Source organism: Neophocaena asiaeorientalis, unplaced genomic scaffold, assembly GCF_003031525.2.
Source record: "Neophocaena asiaeorientalis asiaeorientalis breed wild unplaced genomic scaffold, Neophocaena_asiaeorientalis_V1.1 scaffold540, whole genome shotgun sequence".
In the NCBI taxonomy this organism is placed as follows: Eukaryota; Metazoa; Chordata; class Mammalia; order Artiodactyla; family Phocoenidae; genus Neophocaena; species Neophocaena asiaeorientalis.
In genome coordinates this window covers 1,133,937-1,153,349 of record NW_020172141.1, presented here as the reverse complement: position 1 = coordinate 1,153,349, position 19,413 = coordinate 1,133,937, and the positions used below count along the sequence as shown (strand labels likewise).

The window sequence follows — 19,413 nt, the reverse complement described above, 5'->3', positions numbered from 1 at the left end:
AGATCAGGTTAGCAGCAGGCACAGGAAAAGGGTAAGGTGCTGGATTAGTTAGTCTATGTTCAATGAGTCAGGATGTCGTCAACGAGCGACAGGTGGGAGCACAACAGGTCAGTCCTGGGGCTGGAGCTCCAGATTCTTCTCTGTGGTAGTTCCCAGGCCTCTATGGCTTTTTGCTAATTTCCACTGTCCTCCATCCATAAACCTCCCAGGTCTGACCTCTGCAGGGCTTTGACCCACCAATCTCCCCACTACCCCTCCTCTCTCGAGTAGCCGTGAATGAATGTATGAGCTGACATCTGATGTCTACCCAGCAGCCACAGGACTGGAAGCAGAAAGCAGGGCTGGCAGCCAGATGTCGGGCCGAGGCAGGCCGCGTTCTTACAGGCTGTCTCTCCACCATGACACGGCACCCTCCTCCTTCAGCAGTAAGAAATGCTGGGTCAGGCCAGGGCAACCAACAAAGAAACAAATCTGAACTGACCCCATCATCACGCCTGCTCAAACAGAAAGCAAAGCTTTTTTCCAAGAAGAATAAGCAGAGAAACGGCAGCCAGAAGACGGGGCGAGAAAAAGAAAGAAGCCGTACACACTTCCAGAAGAGAATTTTCCCCCATGTGAAATGCACAGATAATTTAATGGAATTGACTTGGAACTGGATAATTCCAATGGAACTGACCCTCTCAGGGTCTGACTTCAGAAAATCAAATTACAAAGTCATCATCACATCCTAGATTTATTACAACTGACCTGCAGGCAAAAGGATAGAACTATTACATAAACACTTCGATTCCATGTATATATCTTAAATAGAGGAAGAATTCAAACAAGAATACAGGATAAAATATTCCAAGCTCCAAGAAGCAGTTATGTTACTGAGCTCCATTTTTACAGACAAATAAGGCAATATCCCTGCACATTAGCTTTTTGATAATTTTTATACATTTTTCTATGGTACAAGAGAAAAATAACCAGAGCTCACAATGTACAGTTCTTATACTATTTTCACAGTTTGTGAACACTATACACCCTTTTGTTTTAATAAAGATACATTGTAATAAACTCCTTGCCCTTAAGTTTATAGTTTATAATAATCTATGATTAATACACTAAAATTGCCTTTTTATGTGGTCATCCACACAACAGAACGGTCAGATTAGCTCCTGGACAGTCAGAATTGCTTCTCTCTCCATTGGTATATGGCAAAGTGACCCTATGCTGAGCCACACAGGAGGCTGACAGCAGAGATGCAGATTCCTCTGGAGTCCCCGGGAACGGTGGAGGGTGATGGCTTGGTGTGGTCAGAGGCAGACACTGCAGGGCCTCCTGTAGAGCACTGGGAAGCCTGGGCTTCAGGTGCCATGGGGGAGAAAACAGGAAAACCAGGCAAGTGGACCAAAGCGATAAACCACGGGTGAATTCTGAAATTTACAGGGATGTAACTGTAAACAGCACCATTCTCCCTTTATTGTTGAGAAGTGTTTGTGACCGTCACCTGGGAGGAGACACAGCAACACCTACCACTGTTTGGTTCTGTCGCAGCCCCATCTGCGTATCAGACCATGGCAGCTTTCTACTCCAGTGTGCGTGAGCCACTCACAGTGCTGCCTGACCGACTGTCACACAAACGCTCGGGGCCAGGGAGGCCAGAGTGAAACCACGGAGACCCGGCCCATGGGTAAGGGAGGAAGGACAGCAGAAGATGGCAGATTTAAATGGCCTCTTAGAACTATTCTGGGGTTCTTCGGGGATTTTTTGGTTTTTGTGTTTTTGTAGACTCCCAATTCCAAGAAATGGTGGTGACCTGCTAGAGATTCTCGCAGGTGATGATCTCACCTAAGAGACTGCCGTTTCCCATCCTCCTCTGGTCAAGCGGTTTTCTCTAGAAAAGATGCTCCTTCATTATCTACCACATCAGCTGGGCCCCACGCTTCTCAGCCTTTTAAACAGTAGAGCATGTGAGAGACTGGGGGCTAAAAATCCTTGGTAAGGAACATCCTTGGTAATTATAAATGTTTCTGATACAGGAGAAAAAGGCGAAATATTGGATTAAGCAAAAGTCACATAGTGGCCATAGACCACACACAGGTGGGTAAAGAGATGCAGAAGCTGAAGACCTGGGCCAGTGATGTCGAACAACTGAGATTTGGTCTTTTGCTGCCTAGAAGAAATCTTTATCTAATCAATCAAGGCACATTGCTACCAGCTACTTCTCCCTGTTAGTGAGTTATGATGGCTGAAGTATCAGGCTTGGGACCAAGGGGAAATATACAGCTGCTACAAGTTGTTCCGTAAGATTCTAGGATTAAAAACAGCTGTAAACTTTGCCCTCCGTACTTTTTTCTTCTTCCAGTCCAGGTGGTCTGTGGCAGGTGGAACATCCAGTTGGCAGCACACCGAATTCTGAGAATGAAATTCTTAGGATCAGCACCTTCTCTGACAAATGGCAGACTCCTGAGTCTCCCCAGTGAAGAGCAGAGGGCTGGGGAAGGAGAAAAGAACACGTTCTGTCCTGTCTCAATCTTTTAATGTTCACTTCTCTGAACGCAACGTGGTTTTTGGTAAAGATAAATTCCCTCTGATTTAACATGATATCTCAAACAGGGAAGGAAGTTGGCTAAGTACATCCATCCCCAGACATCGACGGTGGCTGTAAAGCAACAGAATGTCACATCAGTAAGTCTATTGCACTTGGTGAAGACAGTAAATCCCTCCTCCGTCTCCCAGCTCCAGAAGGCAATGCGTCTCGTTGGCTGTGCCCGCTCTTCTCACTCCAGCCCGAGTCTGTGTTCAGACACAGCGCATCCATCACCGCATCCTTCCAGTATTTGGAAGTCTGACAAAACACCATTCCAGTAGCTGCGTCTCCAGGTTTCGAGTCTAGAAATGAATTTAAGATGTGATCTAATCACGGTCAACAAATTGATCATACTAACTTCCACATTTCATGAATACGTCCATCACGAAAGAGCAGGATGAGGTCTCTCTGACCGGCACTAACACTGCGTGATCGCTCAGGTATTACAGGGATGCACGTTCTAGGTGACGAGAGTATACAGACATGATGGAAACGAACACCAATCTTATTGCACATGGTGTCTGGACGAGCAATAAAAACACTGTGGTACGGGATGAAGATTCTTTACGTCTTGCTTCCTCTCAGCCCTTTTGCCTAGAGTCTGACGTAGCAGCGATGTCAGTCGACATACATGGGAGAGCTGGGAGTAGCTGGCATTTGATCCAGGATTTTACAAACATAGCATGCGACCTCGACAGCGCGCTCTTCATACATCAAAATAAAGGGATGTTTCTGCAAGAATATTGAAAAACAGAAAAAGAAAAGAAAAATGATCAATATTCGCATCAGAGCTCACACGGAACTTTTCCCAGTTTCGACACAGCACAGAACTGCAGGCTCCAGCCAGGTCGAGCTGTAAATGACTGTAGCAAGGCAAGCACAGTCTGCACTCCACGCAGACGTGTTAATGGGTGTGAGCCGCTGAGATACGATGCACGGTGTCAGGCTCTGGAGGAACCGCCCTGGCTGTGAGGTCTGCAAGCTTATCTGTGTACCAGGACGGCACATTCCTCAGCACAAAGCATAGCTGGAGCCTCCGCCGCCATCTGAGAGCCAAGAAGAACTGCATGAATCACGGTCGCTATTCCTCGTGGGACACAGGCATAAACTCCAACCTCCCATATCTCCCCACATGTAGCAGAAGGACCTAACAAAAAGGTTTCAGTTTTGACCCTTCTGACCCCCACTCCAAAAGAGGCACAATGGAAACTTCTCCCCTGAGCTTGTGCGCTGTGCTCTCCAAAGCCTATGGCTCTGTACCTGCCTTGCAAACTCACTTTTTCGTCCTCCACCCCCAGCGATATTTTTCTTTCATAGCTTTGCTAAGTACACTAACCAAATACGTTTAGTCAGTGCTGGGGTTGACTGGAGTTCTACCTAACATCCTTGGAGAACCAGAAGCTAGTGTGACAAGTGGGTCTTTTCCTAAAATATTCCCACATTATTAGGTCACAGGACTTTCTTCACTGCCAAGACCAAGGCCAGATCCGGTAGACTGCTTAAAAAGTCCAAGTTCCATGGAAGGGTGAGAACTTTCAAAGAAATGAGAATTGGCCATACGATGTCACCTTGTGTGAGAGCTTTTAATAAAGGCAGGACGAGCACAGTAAACTCCTATGGCCGTGTTACACACACAGACCACGCAGTGGAAACGGCTCCTCAAAGTGAATGTTCAAGCTCCTTCGGGTAGTTTTTATAACATGGGAAGGCCAAAATTTTCCATGAGAATCTAGCTAGTAAATTAGTAGGAAAACTAGACCTACACGTTTTCTCTTCCCAAATCTCTTTGCTTTAAAACATTCTTTAACAACACTCATTAAGGTCAATCAGTCTAGGACAGAGAGGCCGGCTGCTGCTTAGTGGACAGCATGCTGGAGGGCTCAGGAGTGAGGAGACAGCTCCAACTCCCCAAGTCTCAGACTCACCAGAAGTTCTTTATACTTTGGCCTTTTGGATTCATCCTTGGTAAGGCTAAAATAACACAAAAATTAACATCGTTAAAATGGACACACAGTTACCCAAGTACTTTTATTTTCACGAACAAAGTATTACAATCAAATAAGTCGTTTTTTTTTCCCTTCAGATACAAAGTCACAAAGCAGACAACCTGCCAAACATAAAAAACACACAAAAAATTAGGCAATCTACAATCTAAGGATTTACCCTTAAGATATTCAATGTAGGAGCATTAGTGAAAAATTAGAAACAAGTTAACTGGTGAAAATTGGATAAATCATGGCATAGCTACATGTTAGAATACTATGTAGTTAAACGTATGGATGCATGTGTAAATATAAGATTGTAAGTGTATATGTCTGTGTGCCTGTGTGTTTCTAAATACATACGGCCACTACCCTAAGAGAAACTTGTAATCCAGCGAGTCTGGGAGATAAGCTACATATGAATTTTATAAACTTATCCTTAGAACTAAAACATTTTGGCACTCTGTATCTTAGTTCTGTGTTCTTTGTTCCAAAAGTTTACAGTAGTACAACTTCATAAGGACTATATTGATATATTAAACACCTCTGCCCTCCTGACATTTCCCCCTTGAATTCTACCCTGTCTAATTAATGCGCCAGAAGTGCTTTCATTTTGTTTGCATTTTCCTGATCTATCTTGGACCGTACCTTAATCACCACTCTCCTCCAACCTCAATTACATTCACATTTTTAGTACCAGACATGAATCTGGGCAATACAGGTCCCCTATATCTAAACTCAGTGCTGTTCTTCACAGCTGCACCTTCTGTAGTGGACGCCTCACCGTGCTACACGGATGCCTTCTTTAGGAATGAAGGACTTACCCTTCCGCTGCCGGGAGGGCTGCCAGCAGGCAGCCCTCGGCTGTGGCTTCTAAGGGATGGCATCAGTTGAAGACAGCCACCTTGGCCTTCTGGCGCCAGCCTGTATCTAATGACTGATCCACAAAGGGGCATAAAAGTCCAAGACCCTCCTCCCATACGAGTCAACCTTGGAGGGCCAGCCCAGCTTCACAGCTTCCTACAGGGCTGGTGGAGGCTTTGGCTGAGGCTGCATTGCAGCCCAACTCCCCTTGCTGCCTAGCCCTGCTTTCCCTCCCTTTGCTTTCCCTCCCTTTGCTGTCTGTTGATCCAAAGATCACTACCTACTACTTAACCAACTTCCTGTACACTTTTTACTGTCCCCAAAGCCTGCTTTCCAGGGAACCAACCTGCAACACCCTTTTGCTGGGCTTACTTTTCTTCTTGGTCAAATATATCTTTTCAAAACCATCTATGAATGGTAAACTCTTAGGCTTTCCCTTCCTGGAAAAAAAAAAAAATCTATACTTCCTCCTTATTTTGAATGATAATTGAGTGCCCATGTATAAAACTTTAGGATAAGGTTGACAATTATTTTTCCTCGGCACTCTGGAGCTATGACTCCACTGTTTTCTGGCAACTAGTGTTGCTGATGACGAGTCTGCTGTCAGTCTGATTCATTCATTCTTGCAGGTACTCTAAGTTCTCTTCCTGCCAACTCTTACTTTATCATTGTTTTGCAATTTTGCTTCAGTGAATTTTCATATAAATTTACCTTTATTTATCCTACGTGATACAGAGACTTTAACTGAAATCCGAGCACCTATCCTAGATCAACTCTCAAATCTTTTCCACTATTATCTCCTTAAATATTGCTTCTTCACTTTCAGAGCTGTTTTTCATTTCCATTATATACATCTTAGAATTACTCATTCTCTTCTCACTGATTTTTAACTATTTTCTTTCATACATATTAGTCTACATCATGCTGGGGAAACCCTTCAAGTCCATCTTCCAGTTCCCCAACTCTGTCTTCAAGTGTTTTCAGTCCAGAGTACATCACATCTGTTGTATCTTTGTATCAATAGCTATGTTTTTTCATTCCCAAGCCTTCTAATTAATTAGTTTTCATAGCTAACTGTTTCATTTCTGTTTACTTCTTCCTCAGTTTTAATGAAACTTACACCTTTACTTCCTTGGGCATCTTAAATATACTTATTTTAAGTGTATTTTAGACTATTCCATAATCTCATCTCCATTAAAAGCAGCTTTATGTTCTAGTCTGTTGCTTTTCTTTCTTTTTATTTTAAATTAATTTTTATTGGAGTATAGTTGCTTTATAATGTTGTGTTAGTTTCTACTGTACAGCAAAGTAAACCAGCTATATGTATATATTTATGCCCTCTTTTTTGGATTTCCTTCCCATTTAGGTCACCACAGAGCGCTGGGTAGAGTTCCTTGAGCTATATAGTAGGTTTTCATTTGTTGCTTTTCTTAGCATTAGACTTTATGCTTCTTCATCATTTTTTCATTATTACCCTCCCTTCCCATGAAAGTTAAATACTGCATATCTGCTACAAACCATTATACTATGCAAGATTTTCTGGCTCTCCAGAACAAATTTTTGTTCCTTGGGGGTGACAGCACTCCACTAAGAACGCACGTTCTAAACAAGTTTTCAACAAGAAGTAATGATTGGATAGACATGCATCATAAAAAAATACAGCTGTGACAAAAAGAAGGAAAATGGCTTGGAACAAGGTGATATTGGATTATGAGGAAACCAAATAGGAATCCGAATGATCCAGGTTAGATACTAGAAAATGCTCAGGGATAGAAGAAGGGAGAATGGACAAATGTGGAGAGCTGATACGAGCATATCACAAAAACAGATAATACTTCAACCGCAGACCTTAATGATCTGGAATGAGATGGAACTACGTACCTACTCAGGGAAAACAACGCGAGATTCAAGTCTATAACCATTATTTATGGGAGAGAACTTGCACCACGGGACACAGAAATAAAAAGTAAATATAAATAAATAAATAAATAAATATATATATATATATATATAACAAAACCAACAGAGATCAGGAATTAAGAAGAAAGCAATCCTGGTGCAGTGTTCCCAGGTGATTATTTTAGACATTATGCTCTATGACTCACACAGATTCTTTTAACCAAATATTTCATTAAAGTGGAATATATAAAATGATCACATTTTGCAATTATATACTGTATATATGTGTGCAAATTGGTAAAAGTAGATGGTTTTTTAAAAGGAAAAAGCAGCCAATTTGCGTCATCCTTATGGCCCTCTTCTATCTAAAAATCTTGAGGTATTCTTCTCCCCTCTGAAAACCAACACAAAAGTAGAATTTGGTTAGAGAAGATGAAAGGGACTTGAAAACTGGAGCCAAACAAATGTTTTCTACATATTCAAAAAGAGGGCAATGCTAGACCGTGAAACATTAAGTCTTAGTCTTATAGGACCTAAAAGAGTAGAGAGAAACAGCATTCCTGGAAAGAAAAAATTAAGAAAAAGAAAAGCATTTTCAAGAACGAAAATATACGAAATGCTCTGGCTTTTTGCTCATAAATATATCTTACTTTTAAATCATGTTGGATAAACCGAATAATTATCAAAAATATCCAAATGATAACAAAACAGGTTTTATTTAAAATTTAGATAACAAGGCACGACTGTCCTGTTGCCATATCAGTGTATATTTATTCTTACATGCTACAAACACATACACACCTGTAAAAAGGGGAGTGAACAATATCAGGTGTGGGGTTCCTAGAATAAGGAAACTTATTGGAATAAGGTTCCTTGGAATAAGGTCTCTGTGAGGCAGTATATGGTTCTACCAACTGAGCTTTGGGCCTGACACTACTACATACACCCAGCTGGGTTACGTGTCAGGTCAGAGCAGAGAGCCACCCCTGAAAGTCTGGCAGGATCTTAACTTAGTAAAAGCTTCCAAGTGATTCTCGTACAATTTCATTGTTAGAACCACATCAGAATAAGATGATCAATCTCACCTAGGCTGTATTTCTTGTACAAGGTACTAGAAATCTGGAGGCAGCAGCTTCTCCACCACCCACATCTGTTTTTCATCAGTACCTGAGTAGCAGAATAAGAGAGTGATGCCTCTCCAGGCTAGCTGGAGCCTTCCATGTAGCCACAGTGATCCAGAGTCCCAGCTGAGAAGACAGAGCGATATGAAGCAGGCTCCCCTTCCCCAGTATAAAGTACCAGTGTTGCTAAGATTAAGTAATCACCTCACTGTCCTCTCACCGTATATCTCTGAGCATTCATAAATCAAATACTCACCACAAGTTGACAAAGTTGATGAAACTTGGGGAAAATTCCCTTTCCTCAGAATTACTCAACTGTGGTGGGTCTCCTTTCACAACTTGTGTTAGTTGATCAAACACACTATTCCACTTTGGATAAGGAAATCGGCCTGTGGCCAATTCGTACTAAAGAGAACACAGAGGAAAAAGCAAAATACACTGGGCATTACTTATTAATCCAGTACTTATTACTCCTCACTGGAAAGGCCACATTGTAAATCTGAACTCCAAGCAAAACTCTTGAAAAAGTCTTGACTCAAATCAAGATCAGGTTGAGGTGCAATCCTCAGAATTATGGCTAAGTGGAAGGGCTATTTAGAAATCAAGATAGTATGTCCATATCTGCCACAGGTCAAACATGTTTGTGAACTGTATTCTCATCTTTCTCCCACTCTGTTCTGAGGACAATGGAAACCTAGAAACTGTGCTTTTTCCAAGAACTAGGTTTAAGTCTGCAGCATGGCCTAAATGAACCCCGTTTTACGTGCACTGACAGGCGACCCCAAACTTATCAGAGATGGCACATGACAGACAGAGCACTATCTGGGAAGATGGTTTTGGAGCTTCTTCCACTGAGATTTGACTTTGTCAGTTTAGTCAAATATTAAAGTACCAGTTTGCACAATGAAAGGAAGGCGAGCAAGCAATCATAAAGCCGTCCTCCGACAGGAAGCTGGTATGGGAGGGCCTTCTTCCCCAGAAGAGGCCTCCTGCAGCTCAGCACCGTCTCGACTTGCACCTGCGCCTGTACAGGGAAAGCAGGCAGGTGGGCACGCACACACACGCGCAAATCCACTCCTTTGGCTGAGGTTTCTTTTTGATAAAAATACAAACACTTGGGAAGAAGTAAACGTCCTTGATTACTCACAGCAATGGGAATTGCTTCATTAGATTCATTCCTGAGAACAGGTTTTGATAAGAGAAGGAAACAGTAGGATACAACATCATAAGGTGAAAGACTTAGGATCTTAGGAGTTAATTTCACACATCTCATAATTTTAAAAATATTATATGAAAATAATGTCTCTATGAAAAATTAAAAAGCAATTATAAGTACTGAACGCCTTGCTTTTAAACAAAGTTTAGCCAGAGGTACTAAAGGAAATTGCTTAAAAAATTCCTATGTTAAAACCTTTCACAGAACAAAATTTTGTTTTTACAATAAAGTAAAAACTTGCTTTTTAAGCATAACTGGCTTGGACATAGATAGGTATTTCTGAGTCGTGACTACCTCTTACATGCAAACAGTTGTCTCAGTTGGTAGCTATAAGTCTTGCTCCAGTCACCAGACCTAAGATTCCCAAGTTCTGTGTTCTCTCCTGACTAACTGGGAAGGAATCCCCTTTGGTTAGTGGCTTCACGCTGAGAAAAGACTCCACGAGGTGTCTCCCATGTCTGCTCACAAGGGAAACCAGATGGAGTCTTGTGCAGAGCTGAGCTGTCAGCCTTCATGTCTCTAGACGGAGAATTCATTAGGTGTGGCACAGTGACTCACCAAGGACACTCACAAGGGTGTGTGATCCTCAGGAAGAGGATCTTAGTACCATATAATGCCAATAAACAAATGGAGATTATTTAACAAGCTACAGGAAAAGTTCACTGCTCTGAACCTGGTGTCTCGGGGCTCTGGGGTCTTACTAAGACGGGAGGAAACGTTTTGGGTTGCCTACCAAACAGGACACAGCCCCACCTATACTGATGGAAAATTCACATCCAATGTGGAAGAAGCTGCTCTGAGATCAGAAAAATGCCATTCAGCCCTGGTAAAACAGCAAGCACAAGAAAATAAATCTAAAACTTCAAAACAAATGTTGGTAATAAGGAAATCAGCAAATAAATCTGTTTTTAAAATAGAACCAAAATTTCAATACAGTCCACAGGTGAGATAGTTTATTTCATCGTGCTTGTTAGTTACAAACTAAGTAGTCTTCTTACTATTCTCGCTCAGTGTTGTTCTAAGGTAGAACTTTCATTGAGAATTGTCACCGCGGTGGTTCTTGTCCTTCAACAATGGAATTACTTTCAGCATGTGTGACTTTTCTATTCGGTGAATAGAAGATTCCAAGTAGTATATAACTACCTTCATACATATAAGTATGTGCACCTAATACACACACTGTCCACAGTATTACTGGACATATGACTCCTGCTTGAGATGGGGACGCAGCTGCACTGCTGCACCGACCGCAGGTGAGCTGGCCTCCCTGTTCCTGCTCTGAGCGCAGTTCTGACTCCTAGTATCCGTGGCCAAGAGATCCAGGGCCACTACATTAAAGAGCCCTAGGCACTTCACAAAAGCACAAGGGAAATAATCAACTCTAGCTTGAGTTTTAAGATAAAAACTTGTTTTTCTACACTTGGGGGGGCAGGGAGAAATAGGTATACAAAATCAAAGACTAGAAGAGACCGGATATGTTCTTATGAGTGGTGAAAGACTGGTTATGGTTAAATTTTCTTTTATCTCTAAATGTCTTATAACACGACAACGACAAGGTTGAGTGAACACGAACATACCAATGTGATCCCCAAACTCCAGACATCAGAGCGGACGTCATATCCTTGTCGTGACGCACTTGGGTCTATTCTTTCAGGCTAAAACACAAAGAGAAATCACAGTCATTCATTACACACACCCTCCAGGAGCAAGTAATGGAAGCAGGAGCTGGGTAGGCAGCCAGAACACCAGCACACTCCTAGAGGAATCCATGTCTAGGGCCAGACTGGGAGTAATAGGAAGCCAATATTATACTGAAAACGAACAGCAAGGAAAGACCCAACTCAACGGCTTCCTCCATAAAGGGAATACAAGCCTAATTTTTCCCCCTAAGGATGCACAAGAGTTTACAAAACTGAAGCTGAGAACAGACAGAGGGAGAAAAGGGGAGGAAAAAGGAAAAACATAAAGAATTACAGGGCCAGATTAGTAGCAAGTAATGGTAAAAAGAAGGAAAAAAAAAAAGACTAAGTTTTAGAATCTTATCACTTTTTGCTTCAGTGAATAAGGACATACCACAGTATATTTGAGACACAAAAGCAAGTATGAGCTAACTTTATTATAATTGCTCCACTCACTCTTTATCATAAAGCTAAATATCTATACCTTTAAAGATATAGATTTACAGAACTTCCCTGGTGGTGCAGTAATTAAGAATCCATCTGCCAATGCAAGGCAAATGGGTTCAAGCCCTGGTCTGGGAAGATCCCACATGCCATGGAGCAACTAAGCCCATGAGCCACAACTAGTGAGCCTGTGCTCTAGAGCCTACGAGCCACAACTACTGAGCCCATGTGCCACAACTACTGAAGCCCATGCGTCTAGAGCCCGTGCTCCGCAACAAGAGAAGCCACCGCAGTGAGAAGCCCGCGCACTGCAACGAGGAGTAGCCCCGCTCGCCACAACTAGAGAACGCCTGCACACAGCAACGAAGACCCAAGGCAGCCAAAAATAAATAAAATTTTTAAAAAAGATATAGATTTACATCTATATCTTTAAAGATATTTGTCAATTAGTCTAATTGTTAACCAAATTAAGGCATTGCCAGTATCATAATATATTATCCTATCATAAAAACAGCAAAAATCATTTTTAGTAATTTCTATGAAGGGAGCATTTTTACATTTCCTTGAAATAAGGGACCATTATTTACATAGCGTGCCAGGAATGGAAAAGAAAAGAGAGAGAGGGTATCAGTAGCACAGAGCTGACAATGGATCCTTAGCTAAGGCTGACAGTAACTGCTGTTGAAAGAAACGTCCAGAGAAGCATAATGGTCACTGTGTTATGCTCTCTGCCTGTCAGCAACAATTACTTTGGAGACCTATGCATTTTGTTTTGAATATGTGTACTGTGTTGCATAAATATTCATTGGAAGCTCTTCACTTTTACTTTTAGATATAAATATACTTATTTACCTGATAAGATACACATTACATAAAAATCCCAGATAGTCAACCAAGAGAGAAAATACTCCATCCAACAACAGCAGAATACACATTCTTCTCCAGCTCACATGGAACATTCACTAATATAAACCATGATCTGGGCCATAAAACGCACTTTATGTTTAAAAAGTGAAATCATGCAAGGCATGTTCTTAGACCACAAAATAATTATATTAGAAATCAATAATAGAAAGATATCTAAAAAATCCCCAAATATTTGGAGATTAAACAACACACTTCTAAATAACACATGGATCACAAATGTATGGATACCAAGGGGGAAAGGGGTGGGGTGGGGAGGAATTGGGAGAATGGGATCGACACATATACATTACTGATGCTATGTATAAAATAGACACCTGATGGGAACACACTATATAGCACAGGGAACTCTACCTAATGCACTGTGGCGACCTACATGGGAGGGAAGTCCAAAAGGGAGGGGATCTCTGTACGTGTATGGCTGATTCATTTTGCTGTGCAGTGGAGGCTAACACAACATTGTAAAGCAACCACAGTCCAAGAAAAAATTAAAAACAGAACACACTTCTAAATAACACACGGATCACAGAAGAAGTCTCAAGAAAAAGTTTAAAAATATTCTGAACTAAATATTAATAAAATGAAGTTACAAAATGAAGTAATCAATGAAATTATTTACTGAAATTATTTCACAGTACTCATGTTCAAGTTCAATGAAAGTGAAATCACCAAAATGAAATTACCCGAAGTTTGTGGGAAGCAGTGAAAGCACTACTCAGAGGGAGACTTACGGCAGTAATTGCATATATTAGAAGAGAAGACAGATTGCAAATCAACAGCCTAACTTGACAGCTTTAAGGAAACAGAAAAAGAGCAAACTAGACTCAAAGCAAGGAGAAGGAAGGGAGTAATAAAACGTAAAGCAGGGCTTCCCTGGTGGCGCAGTGGTTGAGAGTCCGCTTGCAGATGCAGGGGACCCGGGTTCGTGCCCCGGTCCGGGAGGGTCCCACGTGCCGCGGAGCGACTGGGCCCGTGAGCCATGGCCGCTGAGCCTGCGCGTCCGGAGCCTGTGCTCCGCAGCGGGAGAGGCCACAGCAGTGAGAGGCCCACATACCGCAAAAAAAAAAAAAAAAAAATGTAAAGCAAAAGTAAGTGAAAACAAGCAAACAAAAATCAATACAAAATGTCAAAAGCAGAAGTTGATTCTTTGGAAAGATTAGCAAAATTGGCAAACTTCTAGTTACACTGATCAAGAGAAAGAGAGGGAAGACTCAAATTATTAAAGTCAGAATGAAAGAGGGGATATTACTATTGATCTTACAGAAACAGATGAAATAGACATTCTTTGAAAATGAAAACCTACAAAAATAATGCAGAAATCTGAATAACTGCAAAACTTTTTTAATTTTTAAATGAATCTGTTATTAAAGACCTTTCCACAAAGTCCAGACCCAGGTAAGTTTACTGGTGAACTCTTTCAAACATGCAAGGGAGAAATAACACCAGTCTTACTCAAATTATTCTCAAAACACAGAAAAGGAGGGTATTCCTCTCAACCCATTTTATGAAGCCAGCATAGCCATTTATGAAAACCTGACCAAAACATTACAAGACAATTAATATCCCTCATAAATGCAGACACAAAAATTGTTAAAATATGAGCAAATCTAATCTAGCAACATATGAAGTGGTAATATATCATAATCAAGTGGGGTATATCACAGGAAGATAATATGGGCTTAATACTTGAAAATCAATGTAATGTACCATATTTATAGAATGATTTTAAAAGTCATACGATCATCTCAACAGATGTAGGATTAGAATCTGATAAAATTCAACAACTGTTAGCATACTGAGAAGGAAACCTCTTATTTCATAAAATGTATGTAAAATAACCTACAGCTAACATCATATTTAGTGGTGGAATACAGAACACGTCCTTCCTAATTAATACTGGAAACAAGACACTGCTTCTATTCAGCATTATATTGGAGTTCCCAGCCAGTACAAAAAGGTAAGGGGGGAAAAGCACGGCTTTTACTCACAAACATTTGGATTTCTACTACTGTTTAGTTAGAAAATCCCTACTAAAATTAATGGTGAAACCAGCAAGATCATAGGACACAATGTCAAAATGTGCAAACCAGCTCTATTTCTCTATAATAATAGCAAAATATTGGGAAAAAGTTAAAAATCCCGTTTACAATATTAGCATCAAAAAACATGAATTTCTCAGGAATAAATTCAAAAGGTACGCAAGAGATCCACACTGAAAACTATAAAACATCACTGAGAGACAGCAAGAAGATCTAAATCAATGGAGAAACATAACAGGTACTAAAAGACTCAGCAACGTCAAGATACGCACAGTGGAATGGACAAATAAATTGTGGTCTACTGATACAATGCACAACTTCTCTGCAATAAAAAGACTGAATGACTAATACACATAACAGGTACTAAAAAACTCAGCAATGACAAGATACAGCGGAATGGATAAATAAATCGTGGTCTACTGATACAATAACAACTTCTCTGCAATAAAAAGACTGAACGACAAATACACACGGACAGCATCGATACATCTTCAAAAGAAAGCACACACAAACAAGCACAGACTGTAGGATGGCATTTCTAAAGAACTTGAGGAAAAGCAAACCTAACCGACAGTGACAGAAAACAGGACCCATGATCCTATAAAATATGAGACATATTTTATATCTTGACTGATGTGGTGATTATATGACTAAATACATTTGTCAAAATTCAAATTGTATGCTTAAAATGGGCACCTATTATTCGTGGTTACAGCGCTAATGTCATTCTAAAACTGCTGTATGTTTATGTCACAAACAGCTATAATGTCTATCATTTGTGTGTTAGAAAAACTTATCCAACACCGGGAAATAAATCCAAAAAAGGATTCCGTTTCCTTTCAGTGTCACAGTGGAGCACCAGCAAGGCTGCCCGAGGACTGTGTAAGTGTACTTGTTTCATTAGGGCCCAGACACTTAAGTTACACAATAACCTGCAGATTTCTGTCAGGTAGGGATGCAAATGATTTCTGTCCAACAACCCCAAAAGTTATTATTTTATTGACCTGGAGATAATTAGCAAATTTATATTTTGATTAGCCATCTTGTTGCAATATTCCTTCTTTAGTGACTATAAATACAGAATTATGCAAATGTTCTATGAGCCAGTTTCACTAACCTGTCTGTCCAGTTTTCTCATTAATGAGTTAAATATATTTTTGACACATGTTCGTTCTTTATTTGTACATGTAATATTTTTAATATTTTGAAAAGTATTCTTTGAGGAGTGGAGATTTAAGATCCATGAAACTAATTTAAGACCCTGTATCCTAAATCTAAGTCAGAAGTATGGATCTGAAAAACAAAAAGCTTTTTAAAATTAACTACAAGAGGAAAATATCAACTTAGAGAATAGGTTGTATAATATTAACAAAAACAGCAAAAAAGTAGTAGATAAAACAATTTTATATCCAAAACATATAATTTATAATAAATACACAACTCAAGTTACTTTGTATTAAAGTATACAAAATAAAAACCAAGGAATAAGGAGAAATTGACAATCTCTATGTTTTCAAATTTTGAACTCCTCTATTTTTTTAGATTAAAATGGCAAAAAAGTGCTGAACAGGGACCTCCCTGGTGGTGCAGTGGTTGAGAATCCGCCTGCCTATGCGGGGGACATGGGTTCGAGCCCTGGTCCAGGAAGAACCTACACGCCGCAGAGCAGCTAAGCCGGTGCATCACAACTACTGAGCCCACGCTCTAGAGCCCACAAGCCACAACTACCGAGCCCATGTGCTGCAACTACTGAAGCCCACATGCCTGGAACCCGTGCTCTGCAACAAGAGAAGCCACAGTGATGAGAGGCCCACGTACCACAACGAAGAGTAGCCCCCGCTGCTCATCGCAGCTAGAGAAAGCCGGTGCGCAGCAACTAAGACCCAACACAGCCCCCCACCAAAAAATTTTAAAAATAAATAAACAGTTAAGAAAAAAGTGCTGAATATAATTATAATACAGAACAGACCCTTTCCAATATTTCATTTTTTAATTGACCATTTATCATGCTAAAAGAAGAATTTTAATATGTCCCAAAAGGCAGAAACGTACGGACTAAAATGCTTTGAAAGCAAGTAGTAAGTAAAAAGATTAACATGAATCACTTTGTACCGGTTAGCTATTTGTGTAACAAAGCACCACAAAACTTAACAGCTGACACCAACAGACATTTATTATTTCAGGTTTCTGTGAGTCAGGCTTCAGGGAGCATTTTTGTTGGTGGTTATGACTCAGGGTCTCTCATGAGACTTCAACTGAGATGTCAGCCAGGGCTGTCGGCCTCACTGGGGCAGGAGGTCTCGTCACCAAGCTCACTCACACAGTACCGCAGGAAGCCTCTGTTCCTCACCACGTGAGTCTCTCTGTAAAGCTGCCTGAGTGTCTTCACAACATGGCAGCTGGCCTCCCCCAGAGTGAGCAATCCAAGAAAGAAAACAAGAAAGAAGCCACACGCCTCCCTCTGACCTACTCTCAGAGGGATGCGCTGTCATTTCTGCCACATGCTACTCATGAGAAGTGAGTGCCTAAGTCCAGTCCACACTCAAGGCTGTACATAGCCACCGCCTTTTGAAGGGAGGTGTATTAAAGAGACTGGACAGATTTTAAAACTACCACATAATTGGTACTTAAAACACTGCAGGAAACAGTTCTTACACCCAACATTTAAAACAACTAAGAAAAGGAAAGCATGTGTATGTATACACATGCACACGCACACCCACCCACGCATATGTGTGATGCTAAGGAAACAGTAAAATTTCACAGTTTTCAAAGAATTATGGGGACTTCCCTGACGGTCCAGTGGTTAAGACTTCACCTTCCAATGCAGTGGGGGTGCGGGTTCGATCCCTGGTCAGGGAGCTAAGATCCCACATGCCTCACAGCCAAACACCCAGAACAGAAAACAGAAGCAATATTGTAACAAATTCAATAAAGACTTTAAAAATGGTCCACATAAAAAAAAAAATCTTAGAACAAAAAAAGAATTATGTATCTTTCCCCAAAGACTCCTGGCCAAGATGGATTTCAACCTCAAAGAACAGAAAACTATACTATCACAACTGTTCTGAGCTCTGGGGAAAATTTTCTGAGCTCAAGGAGGCCAAAGTTATGTTTTTGATTACTAGGTGATCAATACTTTTTTACTGTATGAATAAAATAAGATGAAAATTTTCCCAATTTGATTTTTAAAACTTGCATAACCCATCTAAAACCTTTACAATGTACACTATAAACCAATCTCAAACATTTTTATGTAGCAATCATAAATATTAATAAAGCACATGTAAAAATATATTAAACATATAAACTATGAACCATGTAGGGATTATTTCTGGAATGCCAGAACGGTTCAACCACAGGAAATATATGTTACTATGATGTGTCATATCAACAGCTGCACAGAAACATTTTATCATACACTGAACGATGCCAAAAAGGCATTTAATAAAATTTAATAGCCATTTCTGATTCATTCTTATTCTCTCTCTCACACACACATTCTCACACACAGATATATACACATACACTTAGTAAACCAGAAAAAGACATTTGCTTTCAAGTCAAGCAGCATAAGAATCCTACCATCAATACTGTCATTCAACATTGATACAGTTCTAGGCAAAGCAACAAAAATAAACATGAGAAAAGTAACAAAATATACATGATTATAGGTAGGTAGGTAGGTAGGTAGATACATATGAGAAAGATCAATAAATATGAGGAATGCTAAGGCAAAAGTTACCTGCAGAATGGTACCTTGAGTGCCATCTGAAACCTATTCAAAAAAGAGGTAGGGACTTCCCTGGTGGCGCAGTGGTTAAGAATCTGCCTGCCAACGCAGTGGACACGGGTTCAAGCCCTGGTTCTGGGAAGATCCCACATGCCGAGGAGCAACTAAGCTCGTGCGCCACAACTACTGAAGTCCGCGCACCTAAAGCGCATGCTCCGCAACAAGAGAAGCCACTGTAATGGTAAGCCCGCACACCGCAACGAAGAGCAGCCCCCGCTTGCCGCAACTAGAGGAAGCCCATGAGCAGCAACGAAGACCCAACGCAGTCAAAAATAAATTAATTTTTTAAAAAAAGAGGTAGATCAGTATTTTGGCTGGTTACAAAATAAACATATCAGTATAAGTAGCTTTCCTATGCATCAGCAGGTATTATGACACTCCAGGTTGAGAAATAACTAATGCCTCTACCTTGCACGTGTCAGTGAGTTTCTCTTACCTCTGAACATGCTATGAGACATACTGAGTTCTATGAGGAATTCGGCTTCCTATTCTTCTCTAACCAGAAACAGCACCACTTACATCATCAATATGTCTACTACAATTGTAAACATACAATCAATTGTAACAGTGATTGTAAACATACAATCAATATGTCTACTACTTGACTGTAGTACCTCCTACAGTCAAGACAGCATATGGGGGTCTAGAGGTACAAAAGAGGCCTTCTGAGAACTAACTAGAATATAATGAAAAAATAGTAATCAGAAAAGACCATAAATGCTCAGTGCCAGGCAAGAGGAACACGGTAAGACAATGAAACAGGAGTTCACTGGGATGATTTCGCCAAGTTTCACAGAAGAGCTAGAACTGAGTTTGGTCTTCGTGGAAGAGGAGAATATTCTAGTATGGTGAAACTGCACGACCAAAGCAGATCCCT

At 40.7% G+C, this 19,413-nt stretch overlaps 1 protein-coding gene across 1 annotated transcript in view; it reads right to left on the bottom strand.

Annotated features, from left to right (window-relative positions):
• Positions 1-608: 608 nt before the first annotated feature.
• The window catches only part of MAP2K4 (mitogen-activated protein kinase kinase 4), a 76,253-nt gene continuing 57,448 nt past the window's right edge, over positions 609-19,413 (bottom strand). Inside the window, exons 8-11 of the mRNA XM_024752615.1 lie at positions 11,235-11,312; positions 8,698-8,846; positions 4,501-4,546; positions 609-3,307 (exon numbers count right to left, since the gene is read on the bottom strand). Coding sequence (XP_024608383.1) covers positions 3,194-3,307; positions 4,501-4,546; positions 8,698-8,846; positions 11,235-11,312 — 387 coding nt within the window. The 3' untranslated portion in view covers positions 609-3,193. The remainder of the gene's footprint in view (positions 3,308-4,500; positions 4,547-8,697; positions 8,847-11,234; positions 11,313-19,413) is intronic.